At 38.1% G+C, this 21,290-nt stretch overlaps 2 protein-coding genes and 1 long non-coding RNA gene across 7 annotated transcripts in view; 1 reads left to right on the top strand and 2 right to left on the bottom strand.

The window, feature by feature from the left end:
* LOC127154885 (tripartite motif-containing protein 16-like) overlaps positions 1-8,547 on the top strand; it is a 43,886-nt gene extending 35,339 nt beyond the window's left edge. Inside the window, exons 2-7 of the mRNA XM_051096757.1 lie at positions 5-375; positions 2,471-2,545; positions 2,758-2,991; positions 3,242-3,401; positions 4,729-4,788; positions 6,698-8,547. Of these exons, the coding sequence (XP_050952714.1) occupies positions 5-375; positions 2,471-2,545; positions 2,758-2,991; positions 3,242-3,401; positions 4,729-4,788; positions 6,698-7,305 (1,508 nt within the window). The 3' untranslated portion in view covers positions 7,306-8,547. The remainder of the gene's footprint in view (positions 1-4; positions 376-2,470; positions 2,546-2,757; positions 2,992-3,241; positions 3,402-4,728; positions 4,789-6,697) is intronic.
* LOC127154619 (uncharacterized) lies at positions 5,149-6,476 on the bottom strand. The gene is made up of 2 exons (XR_007825501.1): positions 6,211-6,476; positions 5,149-5,926 (listed from the first exon to the last, which is right to left on the bottom strand). It is a non-coding gene; the product is annotated as an uncharacterized LOC127154619 (long non-coding RNA).
* Positions 8,548-12,999: 4,452 nt separating the features above from the next.
* The window catches only part of LOC127154615 (broad substrate specificity ATP-binding cassette transporter ABCG2), a 42,600-nt gene continuing 34,309 nt past the window's right edge, over positions 13,000-21,290 (bottom strand). For all 5 annotated transcript variants that reach the window (XM_051096258.1, XM_051096261.1, XM_051096262.1 and 2 more), the window contains 11 exons: positions 18,895-19,052; positions 18,543-18,694; positions 18,362-18,463; positions 17,883-18,133; positions 17,658-17,740; positions 17,313-17,411; positions 15,613-15,737; positions 15,374-15,528; positions 14,842-14,931; positions 14,636-14,709; positions 13,000-13,701 (listed from right to left, as the gene is read on the bottom strand). In XM_051096258.1, the coding sequence (XP_050952215.1) occupies positions 13,551-13,701; positions 14,636-14,709; positions 14,842-14,931; positions 15,374-15,528; positions 15,613-15,737; positions 17,313-17,411; positions 17,658-17,740; positions 17,883-18,133; positions 18,362-18,463; positions 18,543-18,694; positions 18,895-19,052 (1,440 nt within the window). In that variant the 3' untranslated portion in view covers positions 13,000-13,550. The remainder of the gene's footprint in view (positions 13,702-14,635; positions 14,710-14,841; positions 14,932-15,373; positions 15,529-15,612; positions 15,738-17,312; positions 17,412-17,657; positions 17,741-17,882; positions 18,134-18,361; positions 18,464-18,542; positions 18,695-18,894; positions 19,053-21,290) is intronic.

Here is a 21,290-nt window from a genome sequence, read left to right as displayed (position 1 = left end):
GCAGACCCAGATGAATCTGTTGCTAGTGTTGCAGAGCAACTGGACAGGACAGGACTTCAGACAGACCAAGCTGAGAATGTGGAGTGCGACTCTTGCACTGGTAGAAAAGAGAAAGCCATCAAGACCTGTTTGGTGTGTTTGGCCTCTTACTGCGAAACTCACCTCAGGCTCCACAACGACCTGAATGTGGGGAAAGCACACTTACTGGTGGACGTCACTGGACAACTCCAAAGGAAGATGTGCCCCCAACATCATAAGCTCCTGGAGGTTTACTGCCGCACTGACCGCCAGTGTATCTGCTGCCTCTGCATGCTGGACACGAATCACAAAGGACATGATGTGGTCTCGGCCGCTGCAGAACGAGCAGAGAAACAGGTAAAGGTGGGTTAGGGTTGGTTTGAGTCCAATGAAGTACAAGTTTTTGATATGCAATGCACAAAAACCCCTTTTTAAACTCTTTGGACGAATTTGTTTGGCAACGGCCAATTGTAGTTTGTTTTATGAAGGGATTTTAGCGAGATATTTGGCTCCACAACTATTTAGCAGATGTTGCCTGGGCTCAACACCACCTGGTGGCTTTAGGAAAACAGCAAACTGTGGGCAATATGCATTTAAAGTGGTAAATATAGAAGGAATATGTCAAAGCCATTTATATGTGCCAAACTTCCTGCTACCATTTGGCGGCGCTATGACTATAACTGGATATTGGCATGCAGATGTCTTCAGGCCAGCACTTTTATCAAACATATGACGTTTGGTACAGACTCAACATGGTATGTTTGAGTTAGTGCAAAGCATGACATATCCTGTTGCCAACAGGTGGTGCCATGATTATAGCTGAATATTGGACTTTAGATGTCTTCAAGCCAGGACTCTTCCAAACATGAAGTTTGGTGCAGATTGGACATTGCATGTTTAAGCTAGTGTAAAACAAGTCATTTTCTCTTGCCAGAAGGTGGGCTATGATTATAACTGAATATTGGCCTTTAGATTTGTTCAGGCCAGGATTTTTATCAAACATGTAAAGTTTGGAGCAGGTCGGACATTGTATGGCTGAGTTACGACAACTATTCCCATGGTGAAACATCGAAATTTGTCAGGCCGCCACGGACACGTCCTTTAACAAAAACTCAAGAGCTTCGCAATTTAACATTGCAAAGGACTTTAGATTAGACCGACCAAAAATAACGTTCATGTCACTAAATCTCTATGAGGAGTTCATTAGAGTGTAAAATATGCCACTTTCTGTTGCCAGCAACTGGCGCTATGACTTTAACAGAATTAAAGAGTCTTAAATGCATAATGTAGACAGAGTATATAGGCTAATGTTGGCATTATTCTTTTATTACATTTCAGCTGCTATTCACCGTCGCGTTGAGGCCGGATTGTGGAGAGAAGTGGCGAAGGAAATCCCACGGAGCCTTTATCTTAATTTAGCCAAATACCCATCTTAAATTAGAACTTATCTTAATTTAATTTGTTAAGAAAGAGCCATTTTTATTGGCGCGTCGGCCTACTTATAGGCTGAGTGTATGCCTGTGTTACAGAGGACTTATTTTATTTCTTTGTTCCAACTTCCAAGTGGCCTATAGCCTACCTTAGTCATGAATCAATTATGTTAAAACGTGTATAAATGACTCATTCTTGACAAAAGGCAAAAGAGCTGTGTGCTTGCGCACATTTGAATAATGTCGGGCTGTAAACGGGTTCGGGCTTGTAAAAAACGGTCGATCAAAATATACTTGTGGGGCTCGGGCCCTGTCGGGCCTAACTTTTAAGGCCCGATTACAGCTCTAAACAGAATATGGGCATGAGCATGTGTTCAGGACAGGACGTGAATTTTGCTGCAGATTGGACATTGTATACCTGAATTTCTATTTCATGGCGAAAGTGTGTCAGGCCGCCACGGACACGCGCTTTAACGAAAACTCAAGCAAATCTTAGCAATTTGAAGTCACAAAGGGCTTTGGATTACACTGACCAAATTTGGTGTTGATCTGTTTAAATCTCTAGGAGGAGTTTGTTAAATACAACGCCTGAAAATGGCACAAAAGTCGCAGAGAAAATTAAAAATAACAGACTTCCTATTGGGTTTCGGACTCCATACCAGGGATTTGTCTACAGAATAATAGTTCAAGCGGCACTTCGTTGAAATTTTATAGGAGCCATTTTGCTATGACCACGTGTTAAGGCACGTGTGGAAGTTTCATGAATTTTCAAGCATGTTTAGGCCCTCAATAATGTGATTCATTTCAGAGAAGAAGAAGAATCTGAGCAATTCCAATAGGGTTCTCGCAACACTAGTGCTCGGGCCCTAATAAGAGAGACGATTGTTATTTTTGCCAGTACACATTTGAAAGTCAGTCCTGTCTTGAACGCAGTAGTTCAGTAGTCACAACAGTGATGCTAAATGTAAAAGTCTGAGGGCAATAAACAGTGTCTTGAATGACATTGTCCAATTTTTCCCCAGAGACAGATGGAAAAGTCCAAGCAGGATCGAGAGACTGAGCTGAAGGAAATCCAAAAGGCATCAGGTAGACTCAGGGTAAGTGTGTGAAAAAATTTTCTGAACCCTTTCTCCCCAGATTAATAGACATAAGCACTGACTGACTTCCCAAAGTGAGTTGGACCATGATCAATAGAAGCTAGGAGAGGAGCAATTCAGAAACTATCATTCCATTTGGTGCCATTAGTAGAGCAGAATTGTTGGACACTTCACCCAAAATAAGAATGAGAAAAAGAAGTTTCCACTAACAGAACCTGACTCAATCCACGGAGGAAGAAGGTGACCGGATCTTCACAGAACTGCTCAGCTTTATACGGAGAAGCCACACAGAGATGGTTACGCTGGTTCAAAGTCAGATGTCCACAGAGTTGGACCGGATTCAGCAACATTTGGAAGGTCTGGAACGGGAGATTTCAGAGCTGAAGAGAAAGAAGTCTGAGCTGGAGCAGCTTTCACATACTGATGATCACATCCATTTCCTCCAGGTACTGAAAAAAAAACAAGATATTGTTTAAATAAATAAATTATTACAATCTCAAACAAAGCAACAAACGGCATCAACAAAGTCTTTCAGGTAACAGGGCTGGCGTTGATGTAGTGACTCAAGCTTAGGGCTTGTTATCAGATCCAATCGCAGAGCAAACCATTTACTACAATACACTTTGGATAAAAGTGGCTACCAAACGATTAGCTCTTAATCTCTTATTTCCTCTCGATTATCTTCAAATCTTGTAGGAGGTCGAATTCCGCTGGCCAACTTCTCAGTGTAATGACTTCCCCAGTCTGACCACTAATCCACAGTTCTCTTTTGGAGAAGTGATCAAGTCCCTCGCCTCATTAACAGCACATATTAAGGACATTTGGAGACTGGAGATGACCAGGATATTCTCAGCAGGTAAAAAGCTAACTTAATGTGCAGTTGATAAATGGTCTTAGGTTGAAAGTATGACATAACTAGTTCCATCTCCATATCACTTTAGGAAATTAATGGCTAAATCTGGCCTTCGATGGCCACTGTCCTACAGAGTTTAACGCCAACCCTAATCAAACACACCTGTCTTGTCTCTGTAGTAATTGACGGACATTCCGTGTCAACTCAACCAGAGGTCCACGTCTCAAATCTTTGATTATGCTAATATTTATTCTAAAGAAAGATAGACATGTATAGTGATGGAAGCCACATTATTAAATGTTGTGGATGAATATTTACGGAGTAATCCATTATTTTGTAGAGAGCGAAAAATGGCAATTTTCACCTGAGATTCAGAGTCAGGTTGCAGGGGGTTAAAAATAACTTCAGAAAGATGGCATCATCATAATGTTATGTTTACACAGAGATTGGTAGTTCTGTTAGTGAAATCTGTTGACTTTATCAATCTCTGTTGCATTGTGTGCCAATGGTGACCATTCAAAAATGGGGAAACAGCACTTTTCAAGCTTTTCTCCAAAGTTTGCATGCTTGTAACTCAAGAAGTATTCAAGATATCCTAATGCCGTTTTGCATATTGTGTCTTAACAAACCATCCTTTTGTCATATTTGTTTTTAATGCCTATTGAGATTCGATTCCAGAGATATTGGAATTTAAATATGGCTCCAGGAGTAAATCGTTCAAATCTACACATTTTTTTAATGGTCAAAAACCGAATGTGGGTTAGTTTGCAAAAATATGATACTTCTTTTCTTTTAAAAGAGGAATGTATGAAGAATAAATAGTGTTGAAACTAGAGATGTATCTCTTATCCTTCTATCAAGACAACTGCATTGAACATACCTGTCTGAGTGCCATAAATATTCCTTTTCCATTCGTTTCCAACATTTTACTCCTGGAGCCATATTGAAATTCCAGTATCTCTGGAAATGAATCAAATAGGTCCTTAAAAATAAATGTGCCAAAAGAAAAGTTTGTTAAGACCCAATATCTAAAAGGACATTAATATATCTTTAATACTCCTTGAGTTACAGACATGCAAACTTGAAGGAAAAACGTGAAAATAGCTGTTTTTCCATTTTTGAATGGTCACCATTGGCACACAATGCAACAAAGATTGCTAAAGTCAGCAGATTTTACTAATAGACTTACCAATCTCTATGTAAAAATAACATTACAATGCTGCCATCTTTCTGAAGTTATTTACAAAATCCTACATTTGTCCAACCTCTTGTGAAAAAGTCTGCAGATTCCCAAATAACCAATCTGTTGTCACACCTCACATCTCTTTAGTGACTGCAGAAAAGATCCTAGTGCCGCAAGAACCCAAGACAAGGGAAGACTTTTTACAGTGTAAGTCATTTCACCTTTTCATTCCAATTTAAACAGACCCAAAACTACACTCTTAACCCGAATTAGTTGACTTTACTAGAAAATTGCGTGGAAACCCGTTGCACTAAACAAGATTAGTTTTTACAAATCTAAAACTAAACGGGTTAAGCTTTGTAAACATAAAAATGTTAGTGGGTGCAACAGACAAATCAGGTTTGCATTAGTAGTCTTTACTGAAAACCATTAGTTCACACTATTTTTTTTTTTTTGGTGTACAATTTATATTAAAAAATCTTATTGAATATTAATTCTATTGATAAATGATATATTACATAATGCCTTAAAATTAAGAAATAATACTAGTTAAAGAAATAAACTAACCGCATTCCAATGTTTTTATTGCTCATAAAAACAAGCAGTACAGTGTATTCCTCCATGTATGAACTTGTCATACAAAAGACAAGTAACATTTTTTTGACATACAATTCTTATTTGCTAGTCAACAACTGTACAGATTGCTTACAGTAACATGAACACATAGTATTCAACAATATGCCATATCCCTCTGAATGACTAAACATGCATTGAAACTAGATAAGCATTAAAACTTGAGTCAACTCTTTGAAACAAAGATGACTCCTGTGAATTTTAAACATTTTTACCACAGAAAACTGGTACAATTTAACTCTTTATTTTCTCTTTTAACCTCTTTCTCTTTTAACCTCTTTCAATTTAACTGGTTTAATTTAACTTACAGCAATGACAGGATATTTGGAACAAGAGAATCACCTCAGAGATTAATTGTGCACATCAAGAACAGTAAACAGCCACTCCTGTCAAAATTAAATTGCAAGCTGGTTCTTTAATGTAACCTGGGCTTCAAGTCAGTGTGGCCCAACATTAGAAGTACCTGCTGGATGAACTGAAATGTGTTCTTCATTGGTTTGGGGTAGCTTAGATGAAGTGCATATGTAAGTCCAAAGAGAAGGCACATAGCCTTTGGCAAGTCTTTAATGCTTTTCATCACAACTTCTCCCTCGATGACAATCTTAAATGAGGCTGGATTGAGATGCAGAGAGGACGGAGACACAGCACCTTCACGCTCAACAAGGAGGATTCCAAGGTCAAGGTCTTGGAACACATGATCATCAGCAGAGTCCTAACAACAGAACACATTCAAGACATTAGTCATTAAATAACTATTAATTATGTTAAACAAATACTCTAATGTATGAATTGGTTATGACTGCTTTTTCAACACTTCATTAAAAGGGTTAGTTTAAAAAAAAATAAATAAATAAATATCACTCACACGGTCAAAAGTTTGGGATCAGTAAGACTTGTAATGCTTTTATTAATTAATGCTTATATTTACTTGATCAAAAATACAGAAAAAAACAGTAATATTGCAAAATGTTTTTACAATACTCTTTATAAACTCACCGATTCACGTTGTTTTCAAAGATTAACCGTTGGCGCGTCTCTTCAGTGAAGCAGCTCTGTTCACGCGACCTGCTTCAAAAAGCCCCTCCCCCTTTTCAAAAACGTAACATACTGAGTGATGTCTTCTTAACTTGATCAGTGTAGTCAATTATTTGTCTAAATAGTGCAAACAACTACTATTTTTTAGCAGTGACAACTTTTTTTAAAAAAACAATAAAGAATACGTAATGACTGCTTACATTTTTTGGTTTAGACAAAATCCGGGTTAAGAGTGTATTGTCCGAAGGTACAACAGGAAAATCCCAATCCTTAAAGATTAATCTCAGTACTTGTTTTGTTAGCTAAGGATAGTTTGTTCATATCAAGTTTTGTTTTACATACTAAGACAAATTACCAAGTTGCAGTGGTCCAAGTAAGCATGCATACACCAGTCTTGGTTTGCTTTGGAACAAAGCCAGGTTTTACTTGGGTTTTTATTTCCCATCAGTTCTGGTTCCCTTGAGTCTGGACTCAAACACGGCCCATAGGAATCTTTGGTTAACGGAGCAGAACCGGGCTGTGGCTTGCAGTCTTGAGCCCCAATCATACCCAGAACATCCGGACCGCTTTGGCTGGTGGGCCCAGGTGCTGAGCAAGGAAAGTCTGATAGGTCGCTGCTACTGGGAGGTGGTCTGGACCGGGCAGTATGGCGTTGACATTGCAGTGTCCTACGAAGACATCAACAGAACTGGGCAAGGAGATGACAGTGGGTTTGGGTACAACAGGCACTCCTGGAGTCTGGACTGTTCCATATTCAGATACGCACTAGTGCACAACAATGAGGAGACGAAGATCAGCGTACCCCTGTCCCACCGGATCGGGGTATATCTGGACCACAGGGCAGGACTGTTGTCCTTCTACAGTGTCTCAGATACCATGATCCTCCTTCACAAAGTCCAGACCAGATTCACCAAACCTCTATATCCAGGATTTGGGCTCTTTCAGGGCTCAACTGCTAAATTTTGTGAACCGCAAGAGGGCAGATCACCACAAGTAGTTGGCAGAGCCCAAAATATAAAAAGAAAACCTAAAACTTCCATAAGAAGAAGATTTTGATGGTTTAGAGAATCTGTTTGTAAGCTACTGCACTTGTGTTTACATTTGTTTTAAATTTCATTTTTAACATTTAAGGCAAAAGTATTTTTAGCTTCACATACGAGACAGCTTTTGATGTTCAGATCTGTGATGTCTTCTGATGGTAAACTGAAGGTAGGAGCTAACTTTTAATACTTAAAGTTTTAATTTCAGGTAAAGTTCGCCCAAGAATTAAAAGTCTGTCATTATTTTCTCAGCCCAATGTTGGTCCAAGTCCATGTGACTTTCTTTTTTCCACAAAACACACAAGAAAATATTATGATAAACCCAAAATCTGCTGTTTCTCAAAGCATACAGCAGCGGCTCCGTTTTGGAAATCATACTGATCACATTCAATGAGTAGATTCAGTGTCTGTTTGCGCCCTCTGTTGGTCATTCACCTGTGTACGTACACTAAAAAGTTAAGAATCAAATTTTTCAATGTTTTTTAAACTGAGTCTCTTCTGCTCACCAAGGCTGCACTGATTCGATAAAAAATACTGTAAAAATTGTGAAATATTATTATAATTTAAAATAGCTTTTTCTATGTAAATATATGTTGAAATGTAATTTTTTCCTGCAACCAAAGCTGAATTTTTTGCATCATTACTCCAGTCTTTAGAGTCTCATGATCCTTCAGAAATCATTCTAATATTCTGATTTTCTGTTCAAGAAACAATTCTCATTCATATCAATGTTGAAAGCTTACAGCATTTATTTGATGTTCGTTATTATGAATGTTTTTAATGTCACTTTTAACTGATTTTAAGCATCCTTGATGAATAAAAGCTGATAGTCTATTTTTTATAATAATAATAAAAAAAAATCGTACTGACCACAAACTTTTGAATGTTAGTAAGTCCATATATCCTGATTTGATCGTTGGATATTCAGTCAGGATATCCATCAAATAGTATGCTACATTTTGGTTTGTGCCCTCTGTTGACTGTGCTGTGTAACTGGCTGTTTTATTCCCTCTTCTCAGATTCTCAACATGTGAGCGGCGTTTTCGAATATCAGCTATTGTTTCTGTGGATGAATTTTACTGGAACCATACTACACCAAGGCATTTCACTGAAATAAAATATCTGAAAAACAAACGAAAAGAAAAACGTAAAGAAAAAATGTAGCCTAAATGTTATGAAAGCTTGTTTTTGCAAGAGAGTTAAAATTAATTGTGACTTTCATCTTACAGTTCTGACTTTCACAATTTTGAATTTAAGCCTACAGCTCACAGATCAGGTTTTTTTTCTTCTCGAAATTAGGTCTACATTACATGTCAGCAACGCAGGCAGCTTCTGTCAAATAAATACATCTTCTATTTATATAAAATGACTTGAAATGAGTGTCAGCGGTCATAGGTGCTATCTGTCAAATACATTTTATATTCATATACAGAATCTTTAGGTACTTAACAGTAACAGCAGGCAGTTTCTGTCAAATAAATACATTTTCTATTGATATAAAGTCAGTTCAGAGACCCGTCGGCTGTTGCAGGGCTTTGGTGTCAAATAAGTACATTTCATATTTCTGTATGGTTACATCATCCATGTCAGCAATCGCATCAAATACATTTTATATTAATAAACATTAATGTCAGATACTATAGATATTATAACAAGCCAAAAACAAATTCATTTAAAATGTTGTACATTCCAATGTCCATGTAAAATAAGATCTTCAAAACAAAATTAATACATTTTATCTTGCAATGTCTCATGACGATGAGAAGAGACAAGCACAAGGCAATTTTTAATAACCAATGAATTTTTAAGTGGTAATGACACTGACGTTAAAGACCCAAGCTGGTCTTTATTGACAATAGGTATTGGTATTAAATATGAACTATTTAATATTTTTAAATTGCCCGGTTTTACAGAGTAGGCTTAAGCTATAGTCCCAGTCTAAAATGCAATACTAAACTGCTTTAACTGAAAGCATTTTGCACTGGCATACCTGTGTGTAAAATGTGTTGCTGATTGTGATGTGGTGACTTGGTTGGTGCACGTATCGCGAATCATTTAATTTGGATCGAAACTTCGGAGCGGGTTCGCGAATCATTTGATTCAGATCGGGACTTGGTGCAGGTATTGTGAATCATTTGATTTAGATCGGAACTTCGGAGTGGGTTCGCGAATCATTTGATTCAGATCGGGACTTGGTGCAGGTATTGTGAATCATTTAATTTAGATCGGAACTTCGGAGTGGGCTCGCGAATCATTTGATTCAGATCGGGACTTGGTGCAGGTATTGTGAATCATTTGATTTAGATCGGAACTTCGGAGTGGGTTCGCGAATCATTTGATTCAGATCGGGACTTGGTGCAGGTATTGTGAATCATTTGATTTAGATCGGAACTTCGGAGTGGGCTCGCGAATCATTTGATTCAGATCGGGACTTGGTGCAGGTATTGTGAATCATTTGATTTAGATCGGAACTTCGGAATGGGTTCGCGAATCATTTGATTCAGATCGGGACTTGGTGCAGGTATTGTGAATCATTTGATTTAGATCGGAACTTCGGAGTGGGTTCGCGAATCATTTGATTCAGATCGGGACTTGGTGCAGGTATTGTGAATCATTTGATTTAGATCGGAACTTCGGAGTGGGCTCGCGAATCATTTGATTCAGATCGGGACTTGGTGCAGGTATTGTGAATCATTTGATTTAGATCGGAATCATTTGGGTTAGATCGAATCATTTGATTTAGATCGGAATGGGTTCGCGAATCATTTGATTCAGATCATTTGATTTAGATCGGAACTTCGGAATGGGTTCGCGAATCATTTGATTCAGATCGGGACTTGGTGCAGGTATTGTGAATCATTTGATTTAGATCGGAACTTCGGAGTGGGCTCGCGAATCATTTGATTCAGATCGGGACTTGGTGCAGGTATTGTGAATCATTTGATTTAGATCGGAACTTCGGAATGGGTTCGCGAATCATTTGATTCAGATCGGGACTTGGTGCAGGTATTGTGAATCATTTGATTCAGATCGGGACTTGGTGCAGGTATTGTGAATCATTTGATTTAGATCGGAACTTCGGAATGGGTTCGCGAATCATTTGATTCAGATCGGGACTTGGTGCAGGTATTGTGAATCATTTGATTTAGATCGGAACTTCGGAGTGGGTTCGCGAATCATTTGATTCAGATCGGGACTTGGTGCAGGTATTGTGAATCATTTGATTTAGATCGGAACTTCGGAGTGGGTTCGCGAATCATTTGATTCAGATCGGGACTTGGTGCAGGTATTGTGAATCATTTGATTTAGGCTGGGTCCGAAAACCTAGTCAGCTGACTTGCTGCCTCGCTGCCTTATCAGGCAGTGACTTCGAAGGCTGTGAAGGAAACTCTAAAAACAGTTTCGGACAGACTTCAGAGGCAGCAGAACGTGACCCCGTTGCTAGGTTACCTAACGGTTAAGTTGTAGAATTTGTAGAAAAACGATCTTATACAGCCATATATAAATGCTTTAATAATACATAAAGACCTCAGTGTCATTACTCACCGAAGTTCTGTGCGTCAGAAAAGACTACTGAGAATGGCAGCTACTTTTTGCTTAAATAAATAAAAGCACTGATGCAAGTAATATTGCAGAACAGGTCATTGTTATTAGTGGCTGTTTCGTTATTATTGGTAGTATATTGTAAATATTATACTTATTCACTACTCATCTGAACCCTTTTAACATTTTATTAAATACTATTATTACAAACAATATTATTTATTATGCTTTTTACACTATTACGATTCATAAAGAATATCATGGTCAAGATCTCATCTATTATATAAAGTAACAAGTCTAATTTCATCAGAATATCTTTATTTATATAGCCTATATGACGCACACGCACAGGATTGTGGGAAATCGAAGGCAGCGAAGGATACATCTATGCTGCCTTCAAAATTCCATCAGATGAGGTACCTCCGGAGACAGGAAGTGAAGCAGAATTAGAATTCGGACGTGCCTTGATGCCTTCCTGCCTTGGAATGGCAGCATTTTAGAGCTTTCGGACGCAGCCTTAGATCGGAACTTCGGAGCGGGTTCGCGAATCATTTGATTCAGATCGGGACTTGGTGCACAGTATAAGAATGTGCTTGGAACCTTCTTAGGTGATGTTTTCTCATTAAAATCGATTTCTATTAATTCAATAAAATGTATGGGAATACAACAGACCAGTACCAACACGGCGGCATCTTTGGCCGCGTCACTGCACTTTGATGATGTCGTTTTTGGTCTAATTCTGATTTTGCCAATGTCACGTTGTTGCACTGTCGTTGCCTGTAAACAAGGAAACATACTCAGAACAGCTGCTAATTTTAACTGATATGTTTTCACAATATGCAACTTACATCTTCAGGAATGACTTCCTGTATCATCTCTGTCTGCGTCACTGCACTTGAGGTGTATCATTTTAGGTGAAACTGTGATTTTGCAAATTCCATGCTGTTAGAATGTCACAGCCTGTGAAAAAAAAAAAAAAATAGAACAATACAATTCTCAGTAGACGCTTTATATAATTCAATACATTTTTACAACTCTGAACTTACCTCTTTAACGGTTTCTTCTAGACTGTGTTCAGGTTCATCTTTTGTTTTTGCTATTGGCATATGTGAGACTTTTTTTTTATTTTTTTTTTTTTTTAAAAAAAGCATGATTTTCTATGTTTGCCACATTTTCTGATCTCTTAGACCAACCTCTCTTCAGCAAATGATACACCTTGGGTATCTTGGGGAAGATAGCACCTCAGAGATGTACTCCTTGTATCATCCCTTCAAAGATGTAAACATGGCACAAATGAATTCTGCTGGTCTGAGGTGACGTTTTCTGCAAAGAATGACATTTCTCACAATCCTAAACCATTTTCCTGCATGGCAGTTAGTATCTCATGTCATTCAGATGGAGATGGCAGCGCAACAGCAATATCAGCAGATTAACTTTTAAGGAAGGGAAGATGGGCATTTTCCAAAAGGAATATGATGATATTCAGGCAGTAATATGGATTTTCTACACATTCCTGTTTCTCCTCTTTCAAAGTGTTGGGTACCCCTTCAGAAGAGTCAAATAAGGAGAACCACCAGATGTTATTTCATTGGCTTCTCTTCCATTGTTTCTTCAAGAATGGATACTTGAAGTATTACCTCCTGCAAGAATGTTACGCTTCTTGACGCACTGCCAGTGACACGTCTACAGATCAGCATGGTGCAAAGACCTTGAAAATTTGCATCATTAACGCACACTGTGTTTTGCAGCCTAGCAAAGGTGAAATGTTCTCATCCTTTATCATTGGTCTTTTTCTTGCAAAAAGCAGAAGCGACTGCTTTAACGTGCTGCAGACAGACGCAAAATGGTCTTCCATTTGACCTCTTTGGCAGATCACATGTATATTTTTAAGGTATGCAAGAATCACTTGCATTAATGCCCAACTGAAGTCCTGCTGCCACACAGAGTATCTGTAAAGTGGTATATGTGGACAATTTCAACAAAAACTGCATAAGCCAGAATGTTATTTTTGTGACGGAATGCTCTGAAGAAATAATCTCACAGCAGTTGGGGGGAATCACCTCCATTGTCTGGTAAAACCAAGAGTAATAGAGAATTCTTTGTTATAAATAATATTTTTTTTTGACACCAACCTTACAGCCAACATACAGCAAACAAAAACAACTAAACGCTGTCAAACTGGAGTGACTCTGTATTGTAGAAAAACAACCATAGAACAGGTTTAGTCCTTACCAGTGTTTAATCCAAAACACACTGGCAAACAGAACATAGGCATAAACCAACATAAGTGAGACCAGACAAAGAACACAGGAGAACTGATACAAACGAGATAAATTAACGAGACACAGCTGAACTAAACAACTAATCATATCAGTAAATATGACAACCAATAACAAACAGAAAACCAAAAAGGGAATACAAGAACTGGTGAAAACAAGCTAAAAGTCCATTAAAAGAGAAACTAACTATACATATCTCTAACAGACTCCATATTGTTGTATTATATTTACTATACTGTGCCTGAGCATAAAAAGAAGAACACTTGAAAATAATAACATTCATTTTGATACATATCTTTCATGTGCAAACAATTTGAGAACAATAACCCTGAGTATATTTAGTTCTTCACATGTCTGTTGGATGTGTGTTTATGATTTCCTTCTGCATTATGACTGTTTGAGTGGGAAATGGGATTTGGTGGATGTTGTGGGACTGTGTTTAGGTGAATTTCTTGATGAAGCGCAGCTTGAGGTAAGCGATGATGAGGAAGATGAGGGTCATGATTCCAAGAGCCAAATGATTCTGCCACAAACCCCAGGTTGAGTAATTAATGCCCTGTTCGCCCAGAAATTCTTCGCCTGTTGAACAGCTGCAATGAAAAAGAGAAAAAATGCATCATTGCTTGCTGGTTTTCTACATTGAAATAGGTTGTTTTGGCACTAAAGTGAGTGATACATGAAAATGCAATGGAGCAGCTGTAGCTTAAATTGATGGGAGGATCCTATTGGCTGTGGGAAATTGATTGAAGAGGCGTTTCAGCTGTGATGCATCAGTGAAGAAGTATTTAAGCAGGCATTGTCTACACTTGTGAAAATACTTTACTTTTCTCTGACAAACAACAATGCAAGTGTGTCGGTTTTTTTTTTTTTTTTTGCTGCTTACATCTCACTTACACAGATTTTCTTTATTTGCATATCTATGTCACAAAAGCCTGTGAAATGCATGCAAAACAGCACGCATTTTTTTGTTTCTAATAGCATTTAATTAGATAACAATGGTTAATGTTTTAAATAACAATAAGCAAAACATTTCCTTCCGTATTTATTAATCTCTGTTATTGCTACTTAATACTAATTCATCATACAATTCATTTAGATTGTTAAAGGAATAGTTCATCCGTTATATTGAAGATGTCCTTGCTCCTCCAAGCTTTATAATGGCACTGAATGGGTGTTGAGATTTTGAAGTCCAGTAAAGTGCATCCATCCATCATAAAAAGTGCTCCACATGGCTAAAGGGGTTAATAAAGACCTTCTGAAGCGAATTTATGTGTTTGAAAAATATCAATATTTAAAACATCAGCTGAAATGCCACTCTCTGAACATGTGTATGACAGTTAGAGAAAGCCTACTCTGACTGTATTCATCTGAAAAATGAAAGTGATATACACCTAGGATGGCTTGAGGGTGAGTAAATCATGGGGTAATTTTCATTTTAGGGTGAACTATCCCTTTAAACATGTAACCTAAAGTGTTACCACTCACTTTAATTCAAGTACTAAATTTTATTAGTTTGATACTCACATTTCTACTAAAGTGCTGCTTATGTTCCTCATGTCACAGAAGGTGAGGCTGGTGAACTCATTGATTTCCAAAGCCTGAAAGAACATTCATCATCATCATCATCCACGAATAAACATTGTTTTCTGCTCTGCACTCATTCAAGAAACTTTGAATTAATTAAAAGTGAACTTAAGAAGATCATGCTACAACAAAATATTCAGACTCACAGCGAGACCGTAACGAGGAATACTGAAATACTTCAACCAGTTCAACCAGTTTGCAACACTTGGGAGATTCACCAGCAGCCCTGAGAAGATCTGAGAAACAAACAGGAATAAAATATTACACTAAAAACTAAAGATGACGTGCATCTAGTAAACTGGATCAGCTCAAACATTTCACTGAATCAGACATTTTTTAACCACTAGAAAAAGACATTCATAAAGTATAAGTGTGTGTGTGTAAGTATACAGTTTTAATTAAAAAGACAACAGTTTTAATCTTTACCCATCCAACATATATATATGTATATATATGTTATATATATATATATATATATATATATATATATATATATATATATATATATATATATATATATATGTTGGATGGGTAGAGATTAAAACTGTTGTCTCTGTTAAAATAAATACATAAATTATTGCAAACAGTCATAAAAAACCTTAACCATGTTACATTCACAGCCTCATGTGGCATTAGTGCTTTATTTGCGCTTGAATGTGTTTGCGAGTGTTTGTTTACCATCATAAAGATAAAGATGATGGTCAAAAATATGTTAGCAATGGCCAACACCGTCTGATCAGCAGAAATGGCCAGAGCCATGGACGTGGCTGTGTACGACACCAGAATGATGGAGAACAGGAAGATGAAGAACGCCGCAGGTGTCGACTTTAGTCCTGCACAGGAAACATCAAACATCAAACCGCAGGTTCCATATCAGACGAGCATGAATGATGCATTGATGAGACCGTTTGTCTGACCGATCATCCAGTAGATCACACAGCTGAAGATGATGCCGGGGATGGTGCGCAGAAACAGGACATCAGACAGGATCTTTGACAGGAAGTACACCGACACTCTGTAGTAGCCACTGATGTACTCGTGCCTGAGGACACGCCCACCACAACATCATCAAACAATCAAATATTCAAATTACAACCAATCAACTCACTGGAACATTGCAATACAATTTGTACCAAAAATAATCTTACTATAAGGGTTTTTTGTGATAACCTCAAATTTGGAGAAGCACTCGTTTAGATTTATGGCTTTTCCCAATTTTAGATTAAAACATCTTTTGGAAACTATATATTTCATAAAAAATAATAAAAATATAGCTGCAAGCAGCGATAAATGTGGTTTATGCACATATGAAAAAAGACATTATTTAGCAAGCCTGTAATCACCTAATCAATGATTTAAATATAGGTAATTTACCATAGAAATATTATGTTTTTTAAATGTTTATGACTGTTATAGCGCCAGCTGTGGTCTGATCTCCTTAAAACTTTGCATGCTTGTTTAGAATCACCTGTCGCATGTGCTCAGCAGGTTTTGTGAACTTTTGAGTTTTCCTTTTGGCTTTGTAGGATTTTGGGTAAAGGCCTCTTTTCTACACAAGCCCATTATAGCTTCCCAACGGGTATAAGACTAGTTTGCAAAAGTAGGGTTTTTACATCTTCTCAATCATTTAACAAACGATGTGCTTGACAGCAGTGGTTGTAGAGGCAAAGTTGTCCAAATTGAGGAGTTTTATCGTATGATACAAATACATGTATGTGCGAAAAACCAGGCAATGTACAATCGTTTACACCAGAGGTGCTCAACCCTGTTCCTGGAGATCTACCTTCCTGCAGAGTTCAGCTCCAACCCTGATCAAACACCTGAACCAACTAATTAGGACCTGAAGGAGCACTTGATAATTACATACAGGTGTGCTTGATCAGGGTTGGAACTAAATTCTGCATGAAGGTAGATCTCCAGGAACAGGGATGGGCACCCCTGGTTTACACCCTTGAAAAATGCAATATCGCCCCCCAGTGACCATTTTCTTTCAAATTTTTCTCAGACTTTTAGGACCGTGAGTCAAACAGGCGCACCAAGTTTTGTTCCGATCGGCCTCCGTTAACCTTGTCTAACAGGTGCTCAAACGTCATCAGCCAATGGCAGCCATGTTTCATTGAGATACACAAATGTCCTTATAGACACTTGTGGCACTTTGGACCACAACAGTGCACTGCGATTTTCATGTTACTAGGACAAATGGTTGCGTAGTTATAGCCATTTTTGTGTTTTTTTTTCTCTTATAGCGCCACCTATAAGTGGCCAATCTCCGCCATTTTTTTCCCTGTGACCTCAGACTGAGCTCCTAAGATGAGCTGAGATCCTAAACCTAGGACTAGTTCGTTTTTCAAAAAATCCAAAATACCCGAAAATTTGGCCTCATGAGGCTCATGATCGAATCTGTGGTGTGCGTTTTATCTGGCATGAGCCAAGGATTTCAAATGACATAAGAAACTTGAGCCTGTGATAGACGGTTTAGGAGTTTTTTGTACGATTTTGTACTTTTGATTATTGTAGCGCCCCGTCAGGCCGATTGGGGCGAGCCTTGGTCATGTTTCAAGTCTCTACGGCGGACGATCAGTTTTACATGGAAAGTACTGACCATTTGTTTACTCACACAAACAGTTTCAAAACAATAAACTCAATGATGAAGAGTTCGGCTGAGGACATAGTACTGAAGCACTGATTAGTGGTGATGAAGAAGAGCGCGCCCATCCTGAAACACACACACACACACACTACTGTTAATAGACAACAATGGAAGTTTTTTAAAACATTAGAAACGTACACAAAGTTGCAACACAGTATATTTCTGTACATTTATTTGAAAACACCAGGGCTGAAGAGACACAGCATCTGTTCATCAGATCTGAACACTGAACGACTTCTAATTCAAGCAGAAATTATTCATCACACAGTAATACTGAAATACTGACTGAACTGGATGAAAATGTTTTCATACCTGTTCTGAATGCCACTCGAATTCTCCTCCACTCCAAAAAATATGGCTCCAACAACCAGAGCCAGCAAAATCATCACCACGACCTGGAGAAACAAGACAGATTAATATAGAAAGGTTAGCTTTAACATAAAACTTCATTGTTCTTTTAATACTTATTTATATATAAATCTATAAAATTCTTTTCACACACACACACATATACATGAATATATAAATTGCTCTGACCTGAGCGACTGAGGTTTGTGGGTTCAGCATGAGGTTCTTGAAGGTTCTCTTGAGGACCCAGTGGAACTGGTGAAAGAAGGATGTGCTGTAGGTGACGGTTCTGGATTTGGGTCGTGTGCTGTAGTCCTGTCCCTGAACGATTCGCTCCAGCTCACTTTTTGTCTCTTTGTAGCTGGCGCTGTTCTTGTATTCCTCCACTAAACGATCCTCGATGCCCTTCAGAGATGAACTCAGCTGCTCATGGTCCAGTTCTGACACATGCCATAACACAAACAAAAAACATTAACATTCTCATCTCAGTAAGTGATGATATCATTAACTAAAATTAGCTAAAACTATTAAACGTTTATATTAAAGCTGAAATAAATTCTGAATATTTGAGAAAAAATAATTAAAATAAAAACAGGTGGTTGTTGACTAAAAATAGCTGCAAAGTGATCGATAGACTGAGAAATTATACAGATGGGAAACTACTGAACCCTCGCTGTTGTTTAAATTGTTGAGAGCAACGGCGGTGGATTCTCCATTGATGACATCCAGAAAGAAATCAGCAGGGTTGTTATGAGGTTCACAGGTGTATCCTGACACACATACAGCAGACATCAGTATCAGGACGTGAGCGGTTTTTCATGTACATGTGCGTGTGTGTTTTTTTTATACCGATCTGACTGAAGTAGTTCAGGGTGTCCTGAGCCGGCCCGTGATACACCAGTCTTCCTCCCACCAGCAGCGTGAGGCTGTCGAACAGCCGGTAGATGGAGTAGCGCGGCTGATGGATGGACAGGATGATGGTGCGACCCCTGTTCGCCATTCTGAACAAAACACAGGTTAAACACACGGGACGGTTAAAACGCAGAACGCCATGGCTTTAGGTAAATCTCACAACAATTTCAATGTCACATTTCATCCAAAAAGCTTTTTTATTATTATTTCTAAAGTAAATGTATTTAGCTTATTTATAAAATTAAATGTGATTTAGGTGTGGAATATAACTGGTTTTGTATAAACGCACCTCTTGAGCAGCATGAGGACTGAGTGGGCCGTACTGGCGTCCAGGCCGGTGGTGGGTTCATCCAGGAAAAGCACTGGTGGATCAAAGATCAGCTCCATGCCGATGCTCGTCCTCTTCCTCTCTCCACCGGAAACGCCACGAATCATCTGCGTGCCCACCTGTAAAACCAGCCAATCAGAGCAGTTGTGAATTCAAGCCCTGCCCTCTAAACTCAGTGATGAACTTCAATACTGAATGTGTCAAATTCATCACGATTCACATCACTAGATCACACAGATCAAATTAATTTTGTTCATTACACATCATTTCCTGTATTTACATATATTTATACACACACAAAAACAATAATAATTTTTGAAAATTCAGGCTGTGCATTATTGCATACTCCTTCTAGGAGAATCATGCAGTTCACACCAAATTTTGTCTACATGATGCCAGAATACTAAAGATTCTACACTGCAAACATCTTTTGGATATCTTGAATGATGTGTAATGAATAATGGTTAAAAAGGACACTGTAGTTTTATTTAAAGTGCATTGTTCAAAAACATCAAAACTTTCTACATATGGACAACTAGTCATTCTGAGGAAACATGCTTAGTTTAATGAATTTCTGATGTTCATGAAGCTGACAACAAGTATCTATCTAAACTATCAGACATTTCAACTGACAGATGAAGGCTGTAGTATTAAGGTATTTTAAGCCTAATCCTTTTTCTACTTTCCACTGGTTAGGACAAATAAATGAATAGAATCAGTTTATATGTACCTTCAATATGGTTTCATACAATTATTTTACAAATTATTGATCATTATTATTGCTTATAGATCATTAAAATAATTTATATTATTTATATATCCTTCCCTTTCTCTGTGTGTGTCTGTTTCACACTTCTGCTGTTATAGAGTAACACTTTGCTGTAGCTCAACAATTGCTGTAGCTCAACAAACAGACTGCAAGAAGGTTAAATGGATGTGGCCACTGTGCACCATCTACCTGATGCCACTGAGGCTTGGGCCCATTATCGCTGCTTGTAGCTTTTTTTACTGTATGTTTTTATCTAGCTATACTTTTGGGGATTAAAAAACACTCAACACTCAGTAAAAATATTCAGACAGTAGCTACATCTAAACTAAAAATTAGCCTAGATACAGTTTTTATTGTTTTCTCAGAATGCCAAGTTTTAGAGTATAATAATTACTAATCATTTCATTAAAGGGGTCCTATTATGCTTTTTTTTTTTTTTTTTTTTTTTTTCCAAAGTCTTGATTTTGTTTTGGGGTGTACTAGAACATGCTCATGCTTGGTGGTTCGAAAAACAACACCTTTCTCCCAGCCTGGCACAAATAGCTCGATTAGTTCCGGGTTTAATGAAGGCCAGCCTTCGGAAAAAAAGAAATGTGTTGATTGGTTAGCTGTCCCAGTGCGTTGCGATCGGCGAACAGCTTAGACGGTGTTTCAGTACTGCAGCACCCCTTGTCAAAGCAGTTAGCACAATCTAGAATAATAGTGAATCTTACGTTTTAAATATGGATATTTTTCTTACAAAAAGGCATCTATTCGCTACAGGAGACCTCTGAGAGCGTGTGAGGCACATTTTATGATGGATGCACTTTATTCGAGTTTATTAGACTGTGATTGCATTTGACTGAAAGAAGGAAGTCACATACACCGAGGATGCATGAAGGGTGAGTAAATAATACACTACAGTAGTGTTGGGTCCTATGGTCAGCCTGCAAGACCGCAGATACATGATATTATCGTGCTAATTTATTTAATTATTTTACATACTTAGTTTCATTGCTCAAAACCAGGCTAAAAGCAGCCTAACATTATCAAAGAACTTCATCACTGATTAGCCTAGCCTATTCTAGTGCAAGTTTATGCATTAAAAAAAAACACTAGGGTTATAAGTGAAGCTATCTACACTGTATGATGAATAAATCTCTTACCACACACTGCACATGTCTGTGGCACGTTACAGCTCCAACACAGCAAATGGAGTAGATCGCGGCTTTGGCATGTGTTTCGACCCCCTGTACTGCACACGTTTGCGGCGCGTTACAGTTCTAAAGCGGCCACTCTAGTCAATGCTTGTGTTTATACTGGCCACAGGGCTCTCAGCTGCATTGCTAAAGTTTGGCTAATCCTGGTCCCTACACACCCCCCAACAATTAGAATTTCCATAGGCGGGATTTAATTTAATGATATTCTAATGGACCGCCTTGTGACATCATTGCATGCCTAAAACAAATGCTGTAGTCCAATGGAGCCGTTCATTGTAGTTCATGGAAAGAGTTTTTTTTTTTTTTTTTAAACGAAATATCTCCCTTTGGAATGGACTTTGAGATTTGTAACTTTGTAGATCTTTTTTATGCCCAAAAATACACACCAC

The sequence above is a fragment of the Labeo rohita genome, chromosome 23, assembly GCF_022985175.1.
Source record: "Labeo rohita strain BAU-BD-2019 chromosome 23, IGBB_LRoh.1.0, whole genome shotgun sequence".
NCBI classification, from domain to species: domain Eukaryota; kingdom Metazoa; phylum Chordata; class Actinopteri; order Cypriniformes; family Cyprinidae; genus Labeo; species Labeo rohita.
Note: the sequence above shows the minus strand (reverse complement) of the source record. Positions and strands in the feature narration are given on the sequence as shown.